This window comes from Triticum urartu, chromosome 3, assembly GCF_003073215.2.
Source record: "Triticum urartu cultivar G1812 chromosome 3, Tu2.1, whole genome shotgun sequence".
NCBI lineage: Eukaryota > Viridiplantae > Streptophyta > Magnoliopsida > Poales > Poaceae > Triticum > Triticum urartu.
The window spans coordinates 355,955,595-355,975,737 of NC_053024.1; the positions used below are offsets into that span (position 1 = coordinate 355,955,595).

The following is a 20,143-nucleotide window of genomic DNA, read 5'->3' on the forward strand; positions in this document are numbered from 1 at the left end:
CGAACTGTCAAGGGGGTCCCATAACCCCAACCACGTAGAACGCAAAATCAAGAAAAATAATACTGGTATGACGGAAACTAAGGCGGCAAGAGTGGAACAAAACACCGAGCAAAAGGCCAAGCCTTCCACCCTTTGCCAAGTATATAGATGCATTAATTAAAATAAGAGATATTGTGATATCCCAACATATCCATGTTCCAACATGGAACAACCCGCAAGGCACCTACAACTAGCAACGCTATAAGAGGCGCTGAGCAAAAGCGGTAACTTAGCCAAACAACGGTTTGCTAGGAAGGTGGGTTAGAGGCTTGACATGGCAATATAGGAGGCATGATAAAAAAAGTGGTAGGTAGCACAACATTGCAATAGAACGAACAACTAGCAAGCAAAGATAGAACTGATATCGAAGGTCATGGTCATCTTGCCTGCAAAGTTCTCAGAGTTGTCGAAAGCTTGCTCCTCGTTAACGTACTCAATAGGTTCCTCGTTCACAAACTCGTCTCCCGGCTCTACCAAAAGCACAAACACAAGCAATGGAACAACAATCGATCACGATGCAATGCACAAGCAACATGATGCAAGACATGGCATGTAATGCAAGATATGATGTGCAATGCATATGGGTACTCCAGAAGGGAAAGGATGATCAAGGCATCAACTTGGCAAACCAAGCATGCCGCTAGAAAGAGTGAGTGATTTTGGTTGAAATCGACATAAGGATCACTGGAAACGGATGCATGGTTTGCAAATGACAAGCAAAACAAGAATGATGCAAATCTGCGATTAACAGCATCATAGCACATAGAATGCAAGAAGAAACTATGCTACGGCACTCCAACATACCAACAAAGCACATGGCCATAAATTATAGGTGAAGCTCTACAAATCATGAACACTAAGCTCCTACTAGAACTCAGTAGAACAAGCTCAAAATAGCATGGAAAAAATGCAAATGATAACAGATTCACAGACTTGGAGAAAATACTAAACATGTTAAAATAGTATCATATAGCAATGTTTAGAGCTAGCAAACAACATGCTACAGGAACATATCATGGCAAACAAGGAATGGCATGCTAGTACTCAAAGCATAGAACAAAACTCCCTTACTGAACTTTACGGAAAATGATGTGGCACCCATGCAAACATGGCAAATTATATGATCAGTTTCAGACTTGGAAGAAAAAAACAGAGCATGGCAGAAACAGATTCATGATAGCAACTTTGCAAGCTCAAACCACTCACCAAAAAGCATTTCATGGCATAACAAGGTAACCAACAGTAGTTAGACATGTTCAAGAAGCTAAGCGTGGCAAGAGAAAGTTCATAGGGTACATGTGTCACTAGCAACACACATGGAAAAACGGAATATCATGTTAACAATTTGCCAAGAACAATATTTAACAAAAGTAGAGCATGGTATTGACAAGCTAGAGTACTCAATAATTGCAACTAGTGGCATGAATGGATAGAGCAATACCACATCTTCAAAAAACTCTGGCTGAACTATCTCAAAATGTACATGGATCTCATGGTAGGAACAAGTTTACATAGCATCAAAATGTAATAGGAAAAGACTGCAAAATATTCTAAGTGTCTGAAAACAGCAACATCACATAGCCTACTTTGCATGCTTGTGATAGTCACCACACAGATCATAAAAATACAAGGCTTCCACCACTATAAAGATGGCATGATGGAGCTCATAAAACATGTAGACATGAAGCTCATAGGATGCACACACAAAATGCAACGAAAATGACAAATCATCAGGTTCTGTTAAATTCCAGCAGACAACATCATATAACACTTGTGCAACAAGGATTAGGGAATCAATATGGACAGTAACATGCATGCAAATGACACAAACATGAAGATCATCACGAGACAAATATTTTGATATATTGTGCATGCAAAACGGAGTTATGAGTATGGAGATATAGCATGATGAACAGGGGCACATGATGTTGAAAATCTCCAAGACTTGGAAGTTTTCATACCCTTCCGGATCTAGGGTTTTGGGCACGGATTACGAGGCTTGTCGGGAAACTCGCCGGATCTTTGCTGGAGTGGAGGAAGACAGCGGCCGGAGACGCGAGGCTCGCCGGAGTGGTGCGGAGCACCGGATCCGGGCCGGGGAAGGTGCAGGGCGAGGCTGGGCAGCGCGGTCGGCGCGTTGGTGGCGGTTGGCAGCGGTGTCGGCGCCGGCCGGCGACGGAGGGACAAGGCGGCGGCGCGGGGCTCCGGGCGGCGTTGCTGTCGGCGCGGTGGCGGTGGTTGGCGGCGGGGACGAGGAGCGGGAGGCGCGGGGCGATGCGGGCGATGATGGGCCGGGAGGGCCCATTCCGGGCTCTCCGGGCCACGGCGGCGGGGACGGCCAGGTGGACACATGGCACGCATGGATTGGTCCGGGCGGCGGCGGCGCGGGTGTCCGGTGGTGCGGACACGTCTGGTGGCGACGGAAGTGATGGATCTAGGGGTTTGTTCGTGAATTTCGAAGAGGGTCACATATTTATAGGTAGAGGGAGCTAGGAGAGTCCAAATGAGTTGCGGTTTTTGTCCACACGATCATGATCCAGCGACAGAGAGCATGGAGGGGATATAGATGGGTTAGTGGGCTGTTTTGGAGGGGTGTTGGTCTGTAACAAGAGAGAGGCTTATGAGGTTACCTGGTTAACCGTTGGGGCATCAAACAACCTTCAAATGGAACGAAATTTGACAGGCGGCCTACCGATGATATGCCAAGGCCACGCGACAAATATCGACCCATTCCGTTTTTCTCCTACTCACGAAACGAGATTAGAGGGGTGCAACGGGTGCATGTGGGAGTGTCGAATTGCGAAACGGACAACGGGGAAAATGACCGGATGCATGAGACGAACACGAATGCAAATGAGATTCACATGATGACATGAGACCAAATGCATGACATGAACAAAATGTGAAATGAAAGACAAAAACCCAACCACGAAGGAAATATCATATCACATAGCCGGAAATGGCAAGAGTTGGAGTTACAAATATGGAAAGTTACATCCGGGGTGTTACAACATTCCACCACTATAAGAGGATCTCGTCCCGAGATCTAGGACTGAAAGAACTCCGGATATTCGGAACGGAGGTGATCCTCGCGTTCCCAGGTGGCTTCACGGTTGGAATGGTGCGACCACTTCACCTTCAAGAATTTGATTGACTTGTTGCGAGTCTTGCGCTCGGTTTCTTCAAGAATAGCAACGGGATGCTCATGATAAGACAAATCTTCTTGGAGGTCAATCTCTTCAAAGTTGATAGTGCGCTCGGGGGTCTTGACGCACTTGTGAAGTTGTGATACGTGAAACACACCATGCACATTTGCGAAGTTGGACGGAAGCTCGAGTTGATAGGCGAGGTCACCTCTTTGGCCAATGATTTTGAAAGGTCCCACGTATCTCGGGGCAAGCTTCCCTTTGATACCGAAGCATCGAGTGCCTTTCATTGGAGAGACACGGAGGTAGATATGGTCTCCGATCTCGAAAGCCAAGTCACGATGCTTGCTATCATAGTAACTCTTTTGGCGCGATTGCTCAGCTTTGAGATTTTCACGGATGATTTTACACATTTCTTCAGCTTCTATGATCAAGTCGTTGCCAAGAAGTTGGCGTTCACCAGTCTCTGACCAATTGAGAGTACGACACTTTCTGCCATATAGAATTTCAAATAGGATCTTGCCCGAACTTGCTTGGAAGCTATTGTTGTAGGAGAACTCGACATAAGGGAGACAATCTTCCCACTTCATACCGAAAGAGATGACACAAGCCCTAAGCATTTCTTCGAGAATTTGATTGACTTGCTCGACTTGTCCACTTGTTTGAGGATAGAAAGCTGTGCTGAAGCGAATGTTGGTGCCCATGGCCTTCTGGAAGGAGTCCCAGAACTTAAAGTGAAAATGCTTTCGCGGTCTGAAGAGATCAATTGCAGAATATCATGCAAGGAGACAATTCTGGAGGTGTATAGCTCTGCCAACTGAGCTGTTGTGATAGATTCTTTGATTGGAAGGAAATGAGCCACTTTTGTAAGCTTGTTAATGACAACGAAAATAGCATCATTCCCATGCTTGGCCTTAGGAAATCCAGTAACGAAGTCCATTTTAATATGATCAAACTTCCATTGTGGAATAGCAAGAGGTTGGAGGAAACCAGCTGGTCGTTGGTGTTCTGCTTTCAACCTTCGACAAACATCACACTCATTCACGAATTGAGCAATCTCTCGCTTTATTTGAGTCCACCAATACGAACTGCCTAGATGAATAGAAAGGAGAGAACTGTGCGCTTCGTTCATTATGACCTTCCTTAGATCACCTTTAGGAACCACAATCCGGCCTCGAAGAATAAAATGTCTTTGTCATCAATGCGTTAGCACTTGTATTTGGGTAAGCCCTTATATCATGTTTCACCTTCTTCACCATGGTGTCAAGGAGTTGTGCCTCACGAATTTGGTCTTTCAAAGTTGGAGTGACTTGAAGGTTGGCAAGACACTACAAGAAATGTGTCAACTTGCGACCATCACTATTGGTCACTAAAAGGTCATTGTTTTTCATTTGCGACCTTTTTGCAACCAGAAATAGATGGTAAAAAGTTGGCGGTCGTAAACTAAAATTAGCGACCTTCTTTGTGATATGTAAAAGGTCGTTGGTTCCACGACCAAATTTTTGGTCACTAGCAACCTCCCCAGGCCACGTAGGGATCCAGCGTGGCAAGCTGACGTGGATAAGAATCAGCCCGGTCCGATTCGACGCTTTACATGGGCCAAGCCCAACAATTCAGCCTATTTGTGTTTTTCTGTCAATTTTTGGTTAGGTTCGTGGGCCAAGCCCAATATTGCAGCCTTTTTATTTTCAGGGTCGTGATCCTTTTTTGGACCATTTCTTTTTTAGTTCGCATCTATTTCTCAATTGGGCCTCGGCCTTTTTACAGTCCATTTCCTTAGTTTTAGTTTCGCGTGAATATTATTTGGAAAATCGCCTTTTTATATGCCAAATACTATTGGGTCCCACTTGTCAGGTTCTAATTAAAGATAGCCAATGTTTCAATTTCCACACAATTATTTCAGTCAAAACAGCAAACAAATGAGAATTATCAAACCAAATGCCAATTTCCGCTAATAGCACAATCTTTACATAATTCATTTCACCATTACATGTGATACTACTACAAATACACTCCAGACTTGTTCACTTTCAGGCTGGAGCTCTTTACATGAGAGGAAACACCATTTCTGGATATGTCCGTACAGGATGAACAAAGGCATCTAACAATTAACCAACAGAGTTAGAAACAAAATAAAAACAAATATAGAAAGCAGCTAGGGACTAAATCATGAAGCATCTCTACATGTAACATGTAACCATAATAACCACAAGGACTAGCTGTTGCACGAATACCAAAAGTTCCAGAAATGGCGCACGACACGAACGATTTAAGATAACAAGACATATGTTCTACACTAATTTTACACAAATCATTATCAATTACAATTTACAACAGACTTAAAACAAAACACCATAGCTTCTGCATCACATAGGGAATCAACACAATAGTATATGTCATGGCATCATGGCCCATCGACCAAAGAACAAAAGAAAATAATGGGATAGACCAAAGACTTATCTAGTCAGAGAGGATATCATTGATGCAGTTGCAGCATGGCTACCTCAAGACTATGAATGTTGTGCCATGGCCGGGGTTGACGCACTCTAGCAAGGTAAGCATCATGGCCTCATCGGGTCTGCGAGAATAAGAAAAGTATTAGCTATACTGCCTAGTAGGACTAGCTAGCATCCAGAGCATGCATTGACTGGACACATATTCCCATTAACAAAATGAAAAGAGTATCATCAGGATCATTACCTTCCCTCTTGTTGAAGTAGCAATGTCGTTCTTTCTGCTCCATGGCTAGCCTAAACAAAACAGCCTTGAAAAATAGAAAGAAGTCTCAGGTTTATCAACCACAGCAAAACAGCAGTGTGACCTGAAGAAGAATAGAAAGAGGTCTCAGGTTTATCAAGCACAACAAAACAGTAGTGTGACCATTAGTCATAGAACTGAATATAAAACAAAAGAGGTCTCAGGTTTAGACTGAAAAGGAAAAGCTAGTTATGCATGATGTCTCAGGTTTAAACAAAAGATCAAGACCACAATTTTAACAAGAGATGTGTAGTCAGTCCAATTGAACAAGATCTGGACAGTAGCATTATGAGTACTTAAGTGGAGATGTAGCAGGCAATCAAATGAAGCAAGTTAACTATTTGCATGGCATTCACCATAGTAGATAGTACTAACCCCAGTACACATGTATGCAGAAATGATTTGCTCAAACAATGGCTAACTGAATTCACAATGAAGGAAATTTGGACTCGAGCTTAGTCAGTCCAGCATAATCCATGCTACCCAACCACCTCCATTTATACAGTTGTTATTCTTTATCTTATCAGCCATGCCTATGCAGGAACTGAAAACCAGAACACATGTCTGCAGAAGTGAAAATTGCTGAAACAATGGCTAAATAAGAGATGCTACTCATCAGCAGAACTTGTTGGTCGTGTACGTTGTCATAGTAAAGCAGAAGCCTCTTGAACTCGAAGGCCTATAAAATAAAATGGATAAGTCAGATTGATTACTGTAGGTGCAACACATTTTCTGGAAGAGGCATAAGCATGACATGAAATAGATGTAGTATCATCACTACATGAAAGGAGCATTATACTTGGAAGGAAAAAACAACATTCTATCACCAAACAAACACTACCTGACAGGAAACTATGCATTTCGTCCTTGTATCCATTAGTAGCAGGTATTCAGCATCCTGTTTTTATCTGTCTAAAAATCAGCATGGCAACTTTGTACATGACTCAATCTTTGAGCATGGCAAAAATTATCCTAACTCTATGATGGTACCACATAAACTTGTATATGGCCGTCGATAGTGAAACTCCAATCACAAAATCAGCTATGCGTCTACTGCGTCAAGGCATGACATCGCAAAAAAATTCAGAAGATGGACCAAACAAATATAAATGAAGGTTCAGCAATAGGCTACCTGTAGAGAAATGAATCCAACAGCGGGGTCTTATGCTGTGCGTCACCATGGTGATCTAGCTCGAGCAGAGGCTGTGGCGTTGCCACGGCGAGATCCCTGTTTGGGCTTGCATGAGCAAATCAGGGCACGCCTCCGTCACACCATCAGCCTCTACCTACAGTAAGTGTTTGTAGTGTGAGGCCATGGATGCATTTGTCTGAATTTGTGTGTGACTGTTGCTCATTACATGCTGTGGTGGCAAGCAACAGTTACTACCATTTGCAGATCAAAAAGGACCACTCTCTATATATGCAACAATTATATGCTAGAATATTAGCCATGCAAACATATTCATTCATTCCCCTCGAGCCCCTCAAGCTGCACCTCAAGCTCTATCAGCAGGTATTAATACTTAAATCTATAGATTTACCATCCCTTTCTCAGTTATAGCATATAATAGAAATCCAGCAACATAAATAAGCACATATCATTTTTTTATGATAGCCATTGGGCTTCACAAGTATATGAAAGAAACAAACATTTTTCAGTTAACATACAACAGAAACATTTCGACAACAGGAGTGGGCACAGATCAGTTTCCTTTTTCATGTTTTGAATGGTCATACGGAATCAGAGGCATCCTCTTGCCTGTCTATCAGGAGCCTAGGAACCATATCACTGCAGCTAAACATCACAAATACAGTGCCCCTAGGCGAAATTCAGAATTCCTCAACACCAATACTATACCCACCCAGCCTTCCTCTCACACAAATTCAGAATTCCTCTCAGGCAGCACATGCGTAGCGCAAGGGAGATGTGGGAAATTAGCACGTAATTTCTGTAGCAACATGGCTAATAGAGAGAGAAGAGGGGAATGAATGAATATTAATACCTGCTGATAGAGCTTGAGGTGCAGCTTGAGGGGCTCGACGTAGTCCTCGAAGCCGAGCGTGCCCATGGACCAGATCAGGTCGTCTCCGTTGATGGTCTTGCGCTTCTCCTTCACGCACTTGTCGCTGGCCCTGCGGCGCCCGGGATCACACACGAGTGTGCTCGTACCAGAGCGGCTCACCATGTCCCCGCGCTTGTTCTTGAGGGCGCAGGTGACGCGGGCCCACCGGATGGCCACCAGGCGCAACCCTCCGCCGCCTCCCCCCTCGCCGGCCTCCGCGTCCTCGCCCTCGTCATCCTCCGCAGGCGCGAGGAGGGCGCACCCGGCCCCCGCAGCGACAACCCGCAGGAACAGCACGCGGCGAGGTGATGAGAAGAAGTCGGCGGTGTCGCCCCATGGCGCGCCACTCGTGTTGCTCCTATGGATGCGCGGTGGCGAAGATGGGCGGCAAAGGTAGGGGAGAGGGATGGGAGGGAGGGTGCACACCGGCGCGAGCGGAGAGGGAGGCTATGAGCGGAGAGGGAGGCGGATCTCGATCTGGAGCAGCGGTGGGAGGCGGCTGCAAGGGATAGCGCTAGGGTTCGTGTGCGGGGCTGTGGGCCGGGCTTCGTGGGGTGAGAGGGTGTGTGATTTTCTGTTTTAGACAAAGAGGGGAGTGAGGGAGAAAGGGGTATCATCGGATCCGGGAGCACTTTACGGCATTGGAGACGCGATCCGCGTGACAATCCCATGGACCAATCAAAATTCAATACACGTTAAGACCATTTAAATTGATCGTAATCGATTAAAAATAAGGTGTTGAATCATATAAACAGTTTTATGATATGAGAAATTCAAAAAAAAATAAAAAAAATTCTCATTATGTCAGCAAATCTGACCTAGTTTTTAGGAAAACTAACAAACTTGGAATTGGAATAAGGCAAATATCTTTAAAAAGTGTTATGAGAAATGAGTTTTTAGAAAAAAAAACCATTTTCTATTTTCGGAGTGAAAAAAATCTTTTTTAGAGAAGAATCTACCAAATATTTGTTTCAAAATGGCATGACACCATTTTTCAAAACTATAATACATCATTTTATGTACAGTTGACCAAATCTTAACATATAAAATGTTTTCGATCCACCTCTCATCAAAAAGACGAGTTATGTTTCCAAAAGGAATCTACCTGGCCATTATTTTGTTTTTCTTCTATCTTTTCACATAAAAAAAAAGATGATCTCATATTGTGCACAAGGGTGCATCTTGGAATTCCAAGCAATGTTGCCTAAGGGAGTTTTTATTTTCTTTGCACAGAAAATTCATTTTCCATTTTTGAGTGCCCGAGATGAGTTTTTTTTGTGAAGGGCCTACCATATATTTGTTGCAAAACTGGACCAAATCAATTTTCTAAAATACTAGGCCATATTTAATTCGCAATTGATCAAATGGTTGGGTTTCAAAATATTTGATCCATCTCTGGTGAAAAAGACAAATTTCTACCGATTCAATAGTAAGCGGGTCAAATTTGAACTGTAGCTACCTCATAGTTTGCTCTTTATTTTTTCTAAAAATCATTTATAGGTATATAAGTATCTATTTAATCAGAGAAACATCAAAAGTTTTTCAAGATTCAACCACTAGCTAGTAACGGTCAAGCCCGCCGTTTTGACTGCATTTTCAAACGGGCATAAAAAATTCAAAAAAATAAAAAATTGGAAAACCCTCGCATTGTGTCATTATATGTGACCAAGTTTTCGGGAAAAAAAATAAACTTGTAATACTGCAATTATTTTAAAAAAGTGTTCTCAGAAATTAGCTACCATGCGTGAAGATTCCTCGGTTTCAAGCCAAATAATCAATCTTATGGCCACATTCATGGCATAGTTTGTTCAAATGATCTCATATTGTGCACAAGGGTGCATCTTGGAATTTCAAACAATGTTGCTTAAGAGAGTTTTCATTTTCTTTGCACGGAAAATTCATTTTCCATTTTTTGAGTGCCCGGAATGAGTTTTTTTGTGAAGGACCTACCATATATTTGTTGCAAAATAGGACCAAACAATTTTCTAAAATACTAGGCCATATTTAATTCACAATTTACCAAATGGTTGGGTGTTAAAATCTTTGATACACCTCTGGTGAAAAAGACAAATTTCTGCCGATTCAATAGGAAGCGGGTCAAATTTGAACTGCAGTTGCCTCATAGTTTGCTCTTTATTTTTTCCAAAAATAATTTATAGGTACATAAGTATCTATTTAGTCAGAGAAACATCAAAAGTTTGCAAGATTAAACCACTAGCTAGGAACGGTCAAGCCTGCCGTTTTGACCGGATTTTGAAATGGGCATAAAAAATTCAAAAAAATCAAAAAATTGGAAAACCTTCGCATTGTGTTATTATATGTGACCAAGTTTTCAGAAAAAATAATAAACTTCTAATACGGCAATTATTTTTAAAAAGTGTTCTCAGAAATGAGCTATCGTGCATGAAGATTCCTGGCTTTCAAGCCAAATGATCAATCTTATGGCCACATTCATGGCATAGTTTGTTCAAATGATCTCATATTATGCAAAAGGGTACATCTTCGAATTCCAAACAATGTTGCCTAAGGGAGTTTTCATTTTCTTTGCATGCAAAATTCATTTTGCATTTTTTGAGTGCCCGAAATGAGTATTTTTTTGAAGGACCTACCATATATTTGTTGCAAAATTGGACCAAATCAATTTTCTAAAATACTAGGCCATATTTAATTCACAAATGACCAAATGGTTTGGTGTCAAAAGCTTTGATCCACCTCTGATGAAAAAGACAAATTTTCACCGATTCAATAGGAAGCGGGTCAAATTTGAACTACAGCTGCCTCATAGTTTGCTCTTTATTTTTTCCAAAAAACATTTATACGTACATAAGTATCTATTTAATCAGATAAACATCAAAAGTTTTCCAAGATTCAACAACTAGCTAGGAACGGTCAAGCCCGTCATTTTAACCACATATTGAAACGGGCAAAAAATTTCAAAAAAATAAAAACTTTGGAAAACCTTCGCATTGTGTCATTATATGTGACCAAGTTTTCAGGAAAAAAAATAAATTTTAATACGGCAATTATTTTAAAAAAGTGTTCTCATAAATGAGCTATCATGCGGGAAGATTCATGGCTTTCAAGCGAAATAATCAATCTTATGGTCACATTCATGGCATAGTTTGTTCAAATGATCTCATATTATGCAAATGGGTGCATCTTCGAATTCCAAACGATGTTGCCTAAGGGAGTTTTCATTTTCTTTGCACGGAAAATTCATTTTGCATTTTTTGAGTGCCCGAAATGAGTTTTTTTTGTGAAGGACCTACCATATATTTGTTTCCAAATTGGACCAAATCAATTTTATAAAATACCAGGCCATATTTAATGCACAATTGACCAAATGGTTGGGTGTTAAAAGCTTTGATCCACCTCTAGTGAAAAAGATAAATTTCCATCGATTCAGCAGGAAGCTGGTCAAATTAGAACTGTAGTTGCCTCATAGTTTGCTATTTATTTTTCCCAAAAAAAATTTCTAGGTACATAAGTATCTACTTAATAAAGAAACATCAAAAGTTTTTCAAGATTCAACCACTAGCTAGCAACGGTCAAGCCCGCCATTTTGACTACATTTTGAAACGAGCATAAAAAATTCAAAAAAATCAAAAAATTGGAAAACCTTCGTATTGTGTCATTATATGTGACAAAGTTTCGAGGAAAAATAATAAATTGTAATACGGCAATTATTTTAAAAAAGTGTTCTCAGAAATGAGCTATCATGCGTGAAGATTAATGGCTTTCAAGCCAAATGAATAATCTTATGGCCACATTCATGGCATAGTTTGTTCAAATGATCTCATATTGTGCACAAGGGTGCATCTTGGAATTCCAAACAATGTTGCCTAAGGGACTTTTTCTTTGCACGGAAAATTCATTTTCCATTTTCCAAGTGCCCGAAATGAATTTTTTTTGTGAAGGACCTACCATATATTTGTTGCAAAATTGGACCAAATCAATTTTTCTAAAATACTAGGCCATATTTAATGCACAATTGACAAAAATGGTTGGGTGTCAAAAGTTTTGATCCACCTCTGGTGAAAAAGACAAATTCCCGCCGATTCAGTAGGAAATGGGTCAAATTTGAACTGTAACTGCCTTATAGTTTGCTCTTTATTTTTTCAAAAAATCATTTCTCGTTATATAAGTATCTATTTAAGTAGAAATACATGGTTTGGTGGCGATAGGTCGAGGTTTGGATAGTGGCCTAGGGCCCCAACTCCAAAGCGCGTAAACTCACATGCCCGCCGCGTGGTCACTGCGTGACTGTGGCGTTGTCATGTGTTCTGGGCGGCCTAGGCATGTCTAGTGGGTTGGGAACTCCCCAGGTAGATTCTAGGAAGAAAATGACAGTAGAAGAATCTCAGGAGGAGACCGAACTATGCTCAAACATGAATTAGTTGCCAAGTGTTTGATTAGCGGTACGGGGAACGAACATGGCCAATGGGCTTGAGTTTTGGCTGAGGATGATCAGCTACTAGGGAGACTGTCTTGGCAAATTTTGAGCTCAAATGGAGTAGCTTAAATGGCACTTGCTTTGTAAAGTACCACATCAGGCAAAAATATGGATGTTGAAGCTGGGCTCAAATGGGTAAATGGATTGAGATGAAATTTGGAGGAGGGTGATAATTTGGGAATATGAAGGGATTGTAAAAATTTCACTCCATTTGGATATATAAAAATGGTACTTCCTTCACTCTGCTCTCCATTGAACAGAAAATTGGAAAAAATATTGAGGGCAATTGGTTAAATTAAATGAGCTAAAATTTGGCGTAGTGAGTTTGTATGGGCAGGGTCATGTCCTGGTAAATTGGCTACAATTATAAAGCAATATAAAATATAGTTGCTTCACAACCTAAAAATATTACTATAAACAAAGATTGGATGGTGAGCTATCATGGTTTGTTAGATGGAGCTAAAACTTTCTAGAGAGATATGATATGGGCATATAGTATATGTGGCAAGAATTCAACTCATTATAATATGCATAGCTAGTTCTTCCTTCACAAAGCTTCTAACTGAATGAAAACTTTGGAAATTTGCCGAGGAACATTTACTAGGCAAATGGAGCTAAAATTTGTCACAAGGTAATGATTTGGATAGGAAAGAGTGCCCAAAAATTTTGAGGTCAATCAAGTATATGTAAATAGCACTTCCTTCACAAAGTGTTGTTCTGAACAGAATAGGAAAATGAATATTGTTGAATTACATCTGAACTAGGTGAGGAAGGTTTTTTTACATATTTGACGAAGATATGATCCAAAGAATTTATGAGAATTTTTTGGGAATTTTGGGAAAAACAAAAATATAGGTTGCTTCACAACCTAGGGCAAAAATTGACACATGGACCTGATAGATACGCAAAACTGATGAGGTGGCGCCTAGTCATAGCAATAAGTACCAATGCATCCATGTTCACAACCTCATGACCATTTATATTGGTCATAATCAGGTAGAAATAAGGTCATTGACCACTCTTTTCTGCTTTATGACCATTTGGTGTAAGGCAATTTCAGGGTTCGAGCCCTTCCAAGCGAAATGGCCATGGATTTACGACCAATTCAGCTGGGGTGACTAAGAGAATGTCACTAGTTGACATATTTCTTGTAGTGAGAAAACCTTGAGGAACAACTTGGAGATTGAGCTTGCGGAAAGCTTCACAAAGATCCGGTTGAAATGGCTTGAGGATTAAGCTGTTGCAATAAGCATTTTTACTCAAAGCATCTGCAATCACATTGGCCTTGCCTGGAGTATATTCTATACTCGGATTGTACTCTTGAATCATGTCAACCCAACGAGTTTTCCTGAGGTTGAGGTTAGGTTGAGTGAATATATACTTGAGGCTCTTGTGATTGGTGAAAATGTCCACTTGCCTTCCCAATAAGAGATGTCTCCATGTTATTAATGCATGGACAACTGTCGCCAACTCAAGATCGTGAGTGGGGTAGTTCCTTTCGTTGGGCTTCAACTGACGAGAGGTATAAGCCACAACTTTCTTCTCTTGCATTAACACAGCGCAGAGACCTTGCAAAGAGGCATCACAGAAAACTTCGAATGGCTTGGATTCATCAGGAGGAGTTAAGACAGGAGCTGAGACAAGCTTCTCTTTTAGAGTGTTGAAAGCAACGTCACACTCAGGAGGTCAGACATACTTGACATGCTTCCGGAGGAGGTTGGAAAGAGGCTTTGCAATCTTATAGAAATTCTCAACGAATCTTCGGCAATAGCTTGCAAGACCAAGGAAACAGCGGAGCTGCTTGACAATCTAAGGAGGCTCCCAATTCACAATTGCAGAAACCTTCTCCAGATTAACAACAATGCCTTTGGCGGAGATGATATGACCAAGGTAAAGAACTTCATCAAGCCAAAACTCACATTTGTAAAACATCGCATAGAATTGATACTCTCTGAGCTTGTCGAGACCAATCGCAAATGCTTGGCATGATCCTTCTTATTCTTGCAGAAGACCAAGATATCATCGAGATACACCAGGACAAATTCATTTGTGTAGGGGTTGAAGATGAAGTTCATCATGCGAGAGAACATTGGAGGAGCATTAACAAGACCGAAAGACATGACGGTATATTCATAAGAACAAAAGCTTGTTCTGAATATTGTCTTGGGAATATCTTGTTCACGAATGTGAATCTGATGATAACCCATACCGAGGTCAAGCTTGGAGAATACTTTAGCACCTTTAAGTTGCTCGAATAGCTCATTGACGTTGGGAAGATGATACTTGTTCTTGATAGTCTTCTTGTTCAATGGACGGTAATAGACGCAAAGTCGGTCCGTGCCATCCTTCTTCTGGACAAAAAGAACACCACAACCCCACGGAGATGAACTCGGTCTGATCAAACCCAACCGCTCTTGTTCATCGAGTTGTTTCTTCAATTCCTTCAACTCATTTGGTCCAAGCTTGTATGGATGCTTGCAAATGGGTTCAGTACCAGGCTCAAGATCGATAACGAATTCAACTGGCCGGTGAGGAGGCATTCCCGAAAGCTCTTCTGGAAAGATGTCTTGGTACTCAGAAACGACTGGAATATGAGAAATTGCATCTAACTCGCCCTTCTTGATGTAGGGTGGAACCCTATATGGTCGATCATTCACGAAAGGAGTGGATCCCGCGAAGAACACGAGGGAAAACACAAGGGGAAATCACAAAGGGGCACAGAAATAAACACTCAAACCAACAAGATTAAGTCACACATGTGCTAGATACTCATAACACGAGAGAAGATACAAGATCCAAAGTCAACAAGGGGCGATACAAATGGTAACCGGTCTTCTCCAAAGGATGTTTTGATGGTCTTGTCCGTGAGGAGGTCTTGAATCCAAGTGGATCTTCTCCGAAGAGGTACCTGTCCCTCACGATGGAGTAGATCCGGATGGATGAGCGAAGCTCTATCTCACAAATGAGCTAACACAACAATAACCCTAAAATGTAGGTAGGAGGAGAGTATATATAAGTCTAGGGGGCGAAAGGGTACATTGGCCTCGGCCCTTTACTGTGCGCAGACAGACGGGGCTGGACGTCCGGGCGTCGGGCCGGATGTCCAGGCCTTTGGGAGGAGCCGGATGTCCGGGGCTGGGGCCGGATGTCCAGGCTGACGGGGCTTCTCTCCTGTCATCTATTTGCAGCTTTTTCGGATATCCGGACATTGGGGATGGATTTTCGGGCCGGGCCGGATGTCCAGGATGGGGCCGGATGTCTGGGTCCTGTAGATGCTCGGCGGTTGGAATGCTTCTTTAGATGATTTCTCTAGCGGCTGGATGTCCGGGCTCGGTGCGGGATGTCCGGGCCCTGGAGCTGTCTTCTTCTCCTTTCGGCGTTCCTCTTCATCCATGGACTTGACGGCTTGTCCGTCTTCACGTGCCTCTTCGGGAGGGTCCTCTTGGTACCTAATCATGCACAACATTTCAGACTTAGGTAGTAGCCATGTCTCGAGAGGATCATATGTAATATCACTAAGGACAGAAGTCACCTCGGTCTCGAGAGCTCTAGCTCTAGCTCGAGTCATAGGTTCTCTTGGCACTTCGTGAGATGATGGTAGGTCCATGGGGATGACCGTAGGATGCTCCGCATCATCTCCCCTCCCTAGGGGAAGATCCGACCTCGTATTGAAATCCTCATCACCATGGTAGGGCGAGAGATCTTTGACATTAAAGATGTCGCTCACGGAGTACTTGTCGCTGGAATGTCGATCTTGTAGGCATTGTTGTTGTAGCGTTCAAGCACCTTGAAGGGTCCATCCGCTCGTGGACAAAGTTTGGACTTACGTTTGTTGGGGAAGCAGTCCTTGCGAAGGTGTAGCCACACAAGATCTCCAATGTTGAACACCAAGGGGTGCTTGTTGATGTTGAGCTTGGTCGCAAGTCATTGTACTTGGCGCTCGATGGTGTGCCTTGTATCTTCATGCACCTTCTTTAGATGGTTCACACCTGCACTTGCATCCATATTAATGCTCTCTTGTAGTGGTAGAGGAAGAATGTCCAAAGGGGACAATGGGTTGAATCCGTAGACGACCTCAAAGGGGGACTTGCCGGTAGTTGAGTGTCTTGAGCGGTTGTAGGCGAACTCGGCGATAGGTAGACACTCCTCCCACTCCTTGATGTTATTCTTAATTAGCATGCGAAGTAGAGTGGAGAGCGTGCGGTTGGTCACCTCCGTTTGGCCGTCGGTTGGAGGATGCTAAGCCATGGAGAAGAGTAGCTTGATTACGAGCTTGGCGCATAGGGTCTTCCAAAAGTAACTAAAGAACTTGACGTTGCGGTTCGAGACAATCGTCTTTGGCGCTCCATGTAGCCATAAGATTTCCTACAAAAGATATTGGCAACATGTGAAGCATCGTCTATTCTGTTGCAAGGAATGAAATGTGCCATCTTAGAGAATCGGTCCACAACAACAAATATCGAATCCTTTTCATTTCTAGTTCTAGGCAATCCAAGTATAAGATCCATGCTAATATCTTCCCATGATTGATATGGAATTGGGAGAGGCATGTAAAGGCCATGGGATTGAGCTTTAGACTTAGCTTTGCGACATGTAGAGCATCGGTTGGTGAAGCAGTTGACTTCGCGAAACATCTTGGGCCAATAATAGTTCTTGGAGAGCGTAGCAAAAGTCTTGTCACGTCCAAAATGTCCCATTAGTCCTCCTCCATGAGATTCCTGCAAAAACAACAAACGAAGATAAGACTCGAGGATGCAAAGTTTGTTAGCTGTCATAAGATATCCATCTTTCATGTAATAGCATTCCCAAGATGTATGCGTCAAACACTTGGCATATGGAATAGCAAAAGTAGGATCATGTGCATACAAGTCTTTTATGTGCTCAAAGCCAATGAAATCCAATTCAAGTTGAGTAACAAGCATGCATATGCGGGAAAGAGCGTCCACCACAACATTTTCCTTACCTTTGATGTACTTGATGACATAAGGAAAAGACTCAATGAATTCACTCCATTTAGCATGTCGCTTGTTCAACTTGGTTTGACCCTTAAGGTATTTAAGCGTTTCATGATCGGTATGAATGATAAATTCAAGAGGGCGAAGATAATGTTCCCATTCATGCAAAACTCGCACTAAAGCATATAACTCTTTGTCATACACTACAAAAAAATACACTTCCGTGATGAGACGTGTTTATCACAGTAGGTCGCTTTTTTGTCATGCATGTACATCCATGACAAATTTATAACAGAATCAAGATAGTCATACCTGTGCCGTCGTAGAAGTGTTCCATGACATTACCAAAATTATCATCACGGAAGTGTCCACTTTCATGACGATAAATCGCGCATCACAGAGGCGCTTTCGTCAAGGGTGACCGACATGTGGCATCCACCGTAACGGAACGCCGTTAAGCTATCGGGTCGGGTTTTGGATCCGATAATCCGTTAACAACCCCTAACAATGGGGATTTTCCACGTGTAAAATCATCATTGGCTGGAGGAAACACGTGTCGGCTCATCGTTGGGACAGATGTCAACCACTCATTGGACGGAAGACGCCTATGATACGTCGACACGTGGCACTGATGAGGGACAAATTAGCGAGATGCTAATTTGTGCGTGTAGATGGCCCGATCTTTCACGGCGATGCTTGATCAACAGTTCGTCTGCCTGTTCCTCCTCGCAACCTTCAAGATAATTTTCACCCGCGTACGAAAATACACGAATAAAAATAATGACCCCCTTGGATCAGCACGTAGGCGAAGATGTGATGATCAACCCTCCGTCGCTAGTAAATTTCCACGATGGGAAAATCACAGATAATGCACAAGATATGGCCGCCCGTAACTCGGACGTTTTTCTGTATATCTCATACTCAAAAGAAAACTCAAAAACTGATCCCCTATACACGGCCATAGCCTGGCATTTAAATAGTCGACTCACGTCCGTGCCAACAAGAAAAAATAACTAACACAAATATCTTCCTAAACAAGTCGTGCAAGACTTGAACTACTTTGAAGGAATCAAAATCTTAACAAACTAGGCAAATCATGATTACTACTCTATCTAAGAAACCTTCCTAATAAAATATTCTAGTTGACAATCTTGTACGTATGCATGCACTTTTGAGATTGCATACAAATGCCTTGTTCCACGGCAATCAAAATTGCACCGATCCTGATCCATTCTGGTGGAGTTCTAAACGTGGGTTGCACCTCTTCTGGTTCTGGCTCCTTACTCGTCATCGGTTGAATAATGTTGTTGTGAACCCCTAACACTTGTACATATTTATTTTCATCTTTTATTTTTGGACCACATAATACTCGCAACTTTCCGTCTGTTCCACGGTGAATATTATGTTGCATCGCACTGGGTCTGCTCTGACAAGGTATATTATAGTTCTTTGTACCATAGTTTGAGCGAGTAATTAAATTACCACTCATCTCTTTCATTGAATTACCGTGTGTCACCATGGTCATATCATCCTCTCGCCCTTGAAGTGAAACCGTCCCTGGTTTCGTGTCAATTTTGTGCACCCCCTTCTCCGTAATTTGTAGCTCTATCTTGATTTCCTTCTCTGCCATTGGTTTCAACATGTGTCGCCTTCCATCATGCATAAATGTGTAAGTGTTGGATTTCCCTGCGTGTACAGCATCATGATCATACTGCCATGGTCTTCCTAATAGTAAATGACATGCATCCATCGGCAATACATCACAGTCCACCTTCTCAATGTAATCTCCAACCGCAAATGCTACGCGTACCTTGTGTGTGATTTTTAATTTACCAGAATTGTACAACCACTCCACGTGGTGCGGCCGTGGGTGCCGCCACATGGACATACCCAAAGCTTCCACTAGATCTCTGCTAATGGCGTTATTAAAGTTGCCACCATCAATTATCATCTTGCAAGCACGAAAGTTGATCTTACACTGTGTTTTAAAAACACTCCATCGCTGCTGTTTAGAATCATCATCCTCCTGCACCTTCTTCACTAAGAGATTTAGACCCTTCATCGGTGCATCAACTTCTTCTTTTATTTCTTCTACCTCTTCTCTTCTTTTTCGCAAACGATCTTTTCAATCAGCATCGAACACATCCATTGGCATGGGAATAAAACAAATTTGTTTGCCCTTTCGTGATAAAGAATAACTATTTTTCTTCACATCCCGAACAGCCCCAACACGCTTGCACCATGGGTCCCCAAGTAGCAAATGGCACGACACCATGGACACAGGACAAACATGAAAAAATTCCGCACAACAATATTTTCCCAGATCAAAAATTAGCAAAATCTGATGCGTAATTTTGATTTCACCTTTGAACCACTTCAGCGTGTACGGTCATTCAAGAGGCGCCATCTTCAGCCCCAATTTTTCCACCACCTCGATGCTCACCATATTGACTGCGGTACTCTCATTGATTGTCAGATTGACACGTCGTTCGTTCACGACGCAACGAGTGTGAAAAAGAGTGACCTCGCCAATGCCTTCCTCCTCCATCAATATGTTCCTGCTCAACATGTTGATACTTGAGTCCGTAGACGATATTACAATCTGAGTCACCGTGACTAAACTTTGCTCTGAATACCACTTGATGAGGGACAAATTAGCGAGATGCTAATTTGTGCGTGTAGATGGCCCGATCTTTCACGGCGATGCTTGATCAACAGTTCGTCCCCCTG

General features: G+C 42.3%; 1 protein-coding gene across 1 annotated transcript; it reads right to left on the bottom strand.

Moving 5' to 3' along the window:
• Nucleotides 1-5,425: 5,425 nt before the first annotated feature.
• LOC125546825 lies at nucleotides 5,426-19,475 on the bottom strand. Its single transcript, XM_048710945.1, has 4 exons — nucleotides 19,224-19,475; nucleotides 7,946-8,452; nucleotides 5,886-6,621; nucleotides 5,426-5,763 (listed from the first exon to the last, which is right to left on the bottom strand). Exons 1-3 carry the CDS (start codon nucleotides 19,473-19,475, stop codon nucleotides 6,466-6,468), a joined length of 915 nt encoding a protein of 304 aa, XP_048566902.1. The 3' UTR covers nucleotides 5,426-5,763; nucleotides 5,886-6,465.
• Between the last annotated feature and the right edge of the window lie 668 nt (nucleotides 19,476-20,143).

Coding starts and splice junctions, on each gene's coding strand:
- LOC125546825 (XM_048710945.1), bottom strand. CDS start 19,475: ATGAAGGGTCTAAATCTCTTAGTGAAGAAGGTGCAGGAGGATGATGAT. Junction 8,453..19,223: donor AATTAAAAATCACACACAAG/GTACGCGTAGCA, acceptor CTCCGCTCATAG/CCTCCCTCTCCGCTCGCGCC. Junction 6,622..7,945: donor ACCTCAAGCTCTATCAGCAG/GTATTAATATTC, acceptor TTTATTTTATAG/GCCTTCGAGTTCAAGAGGCT.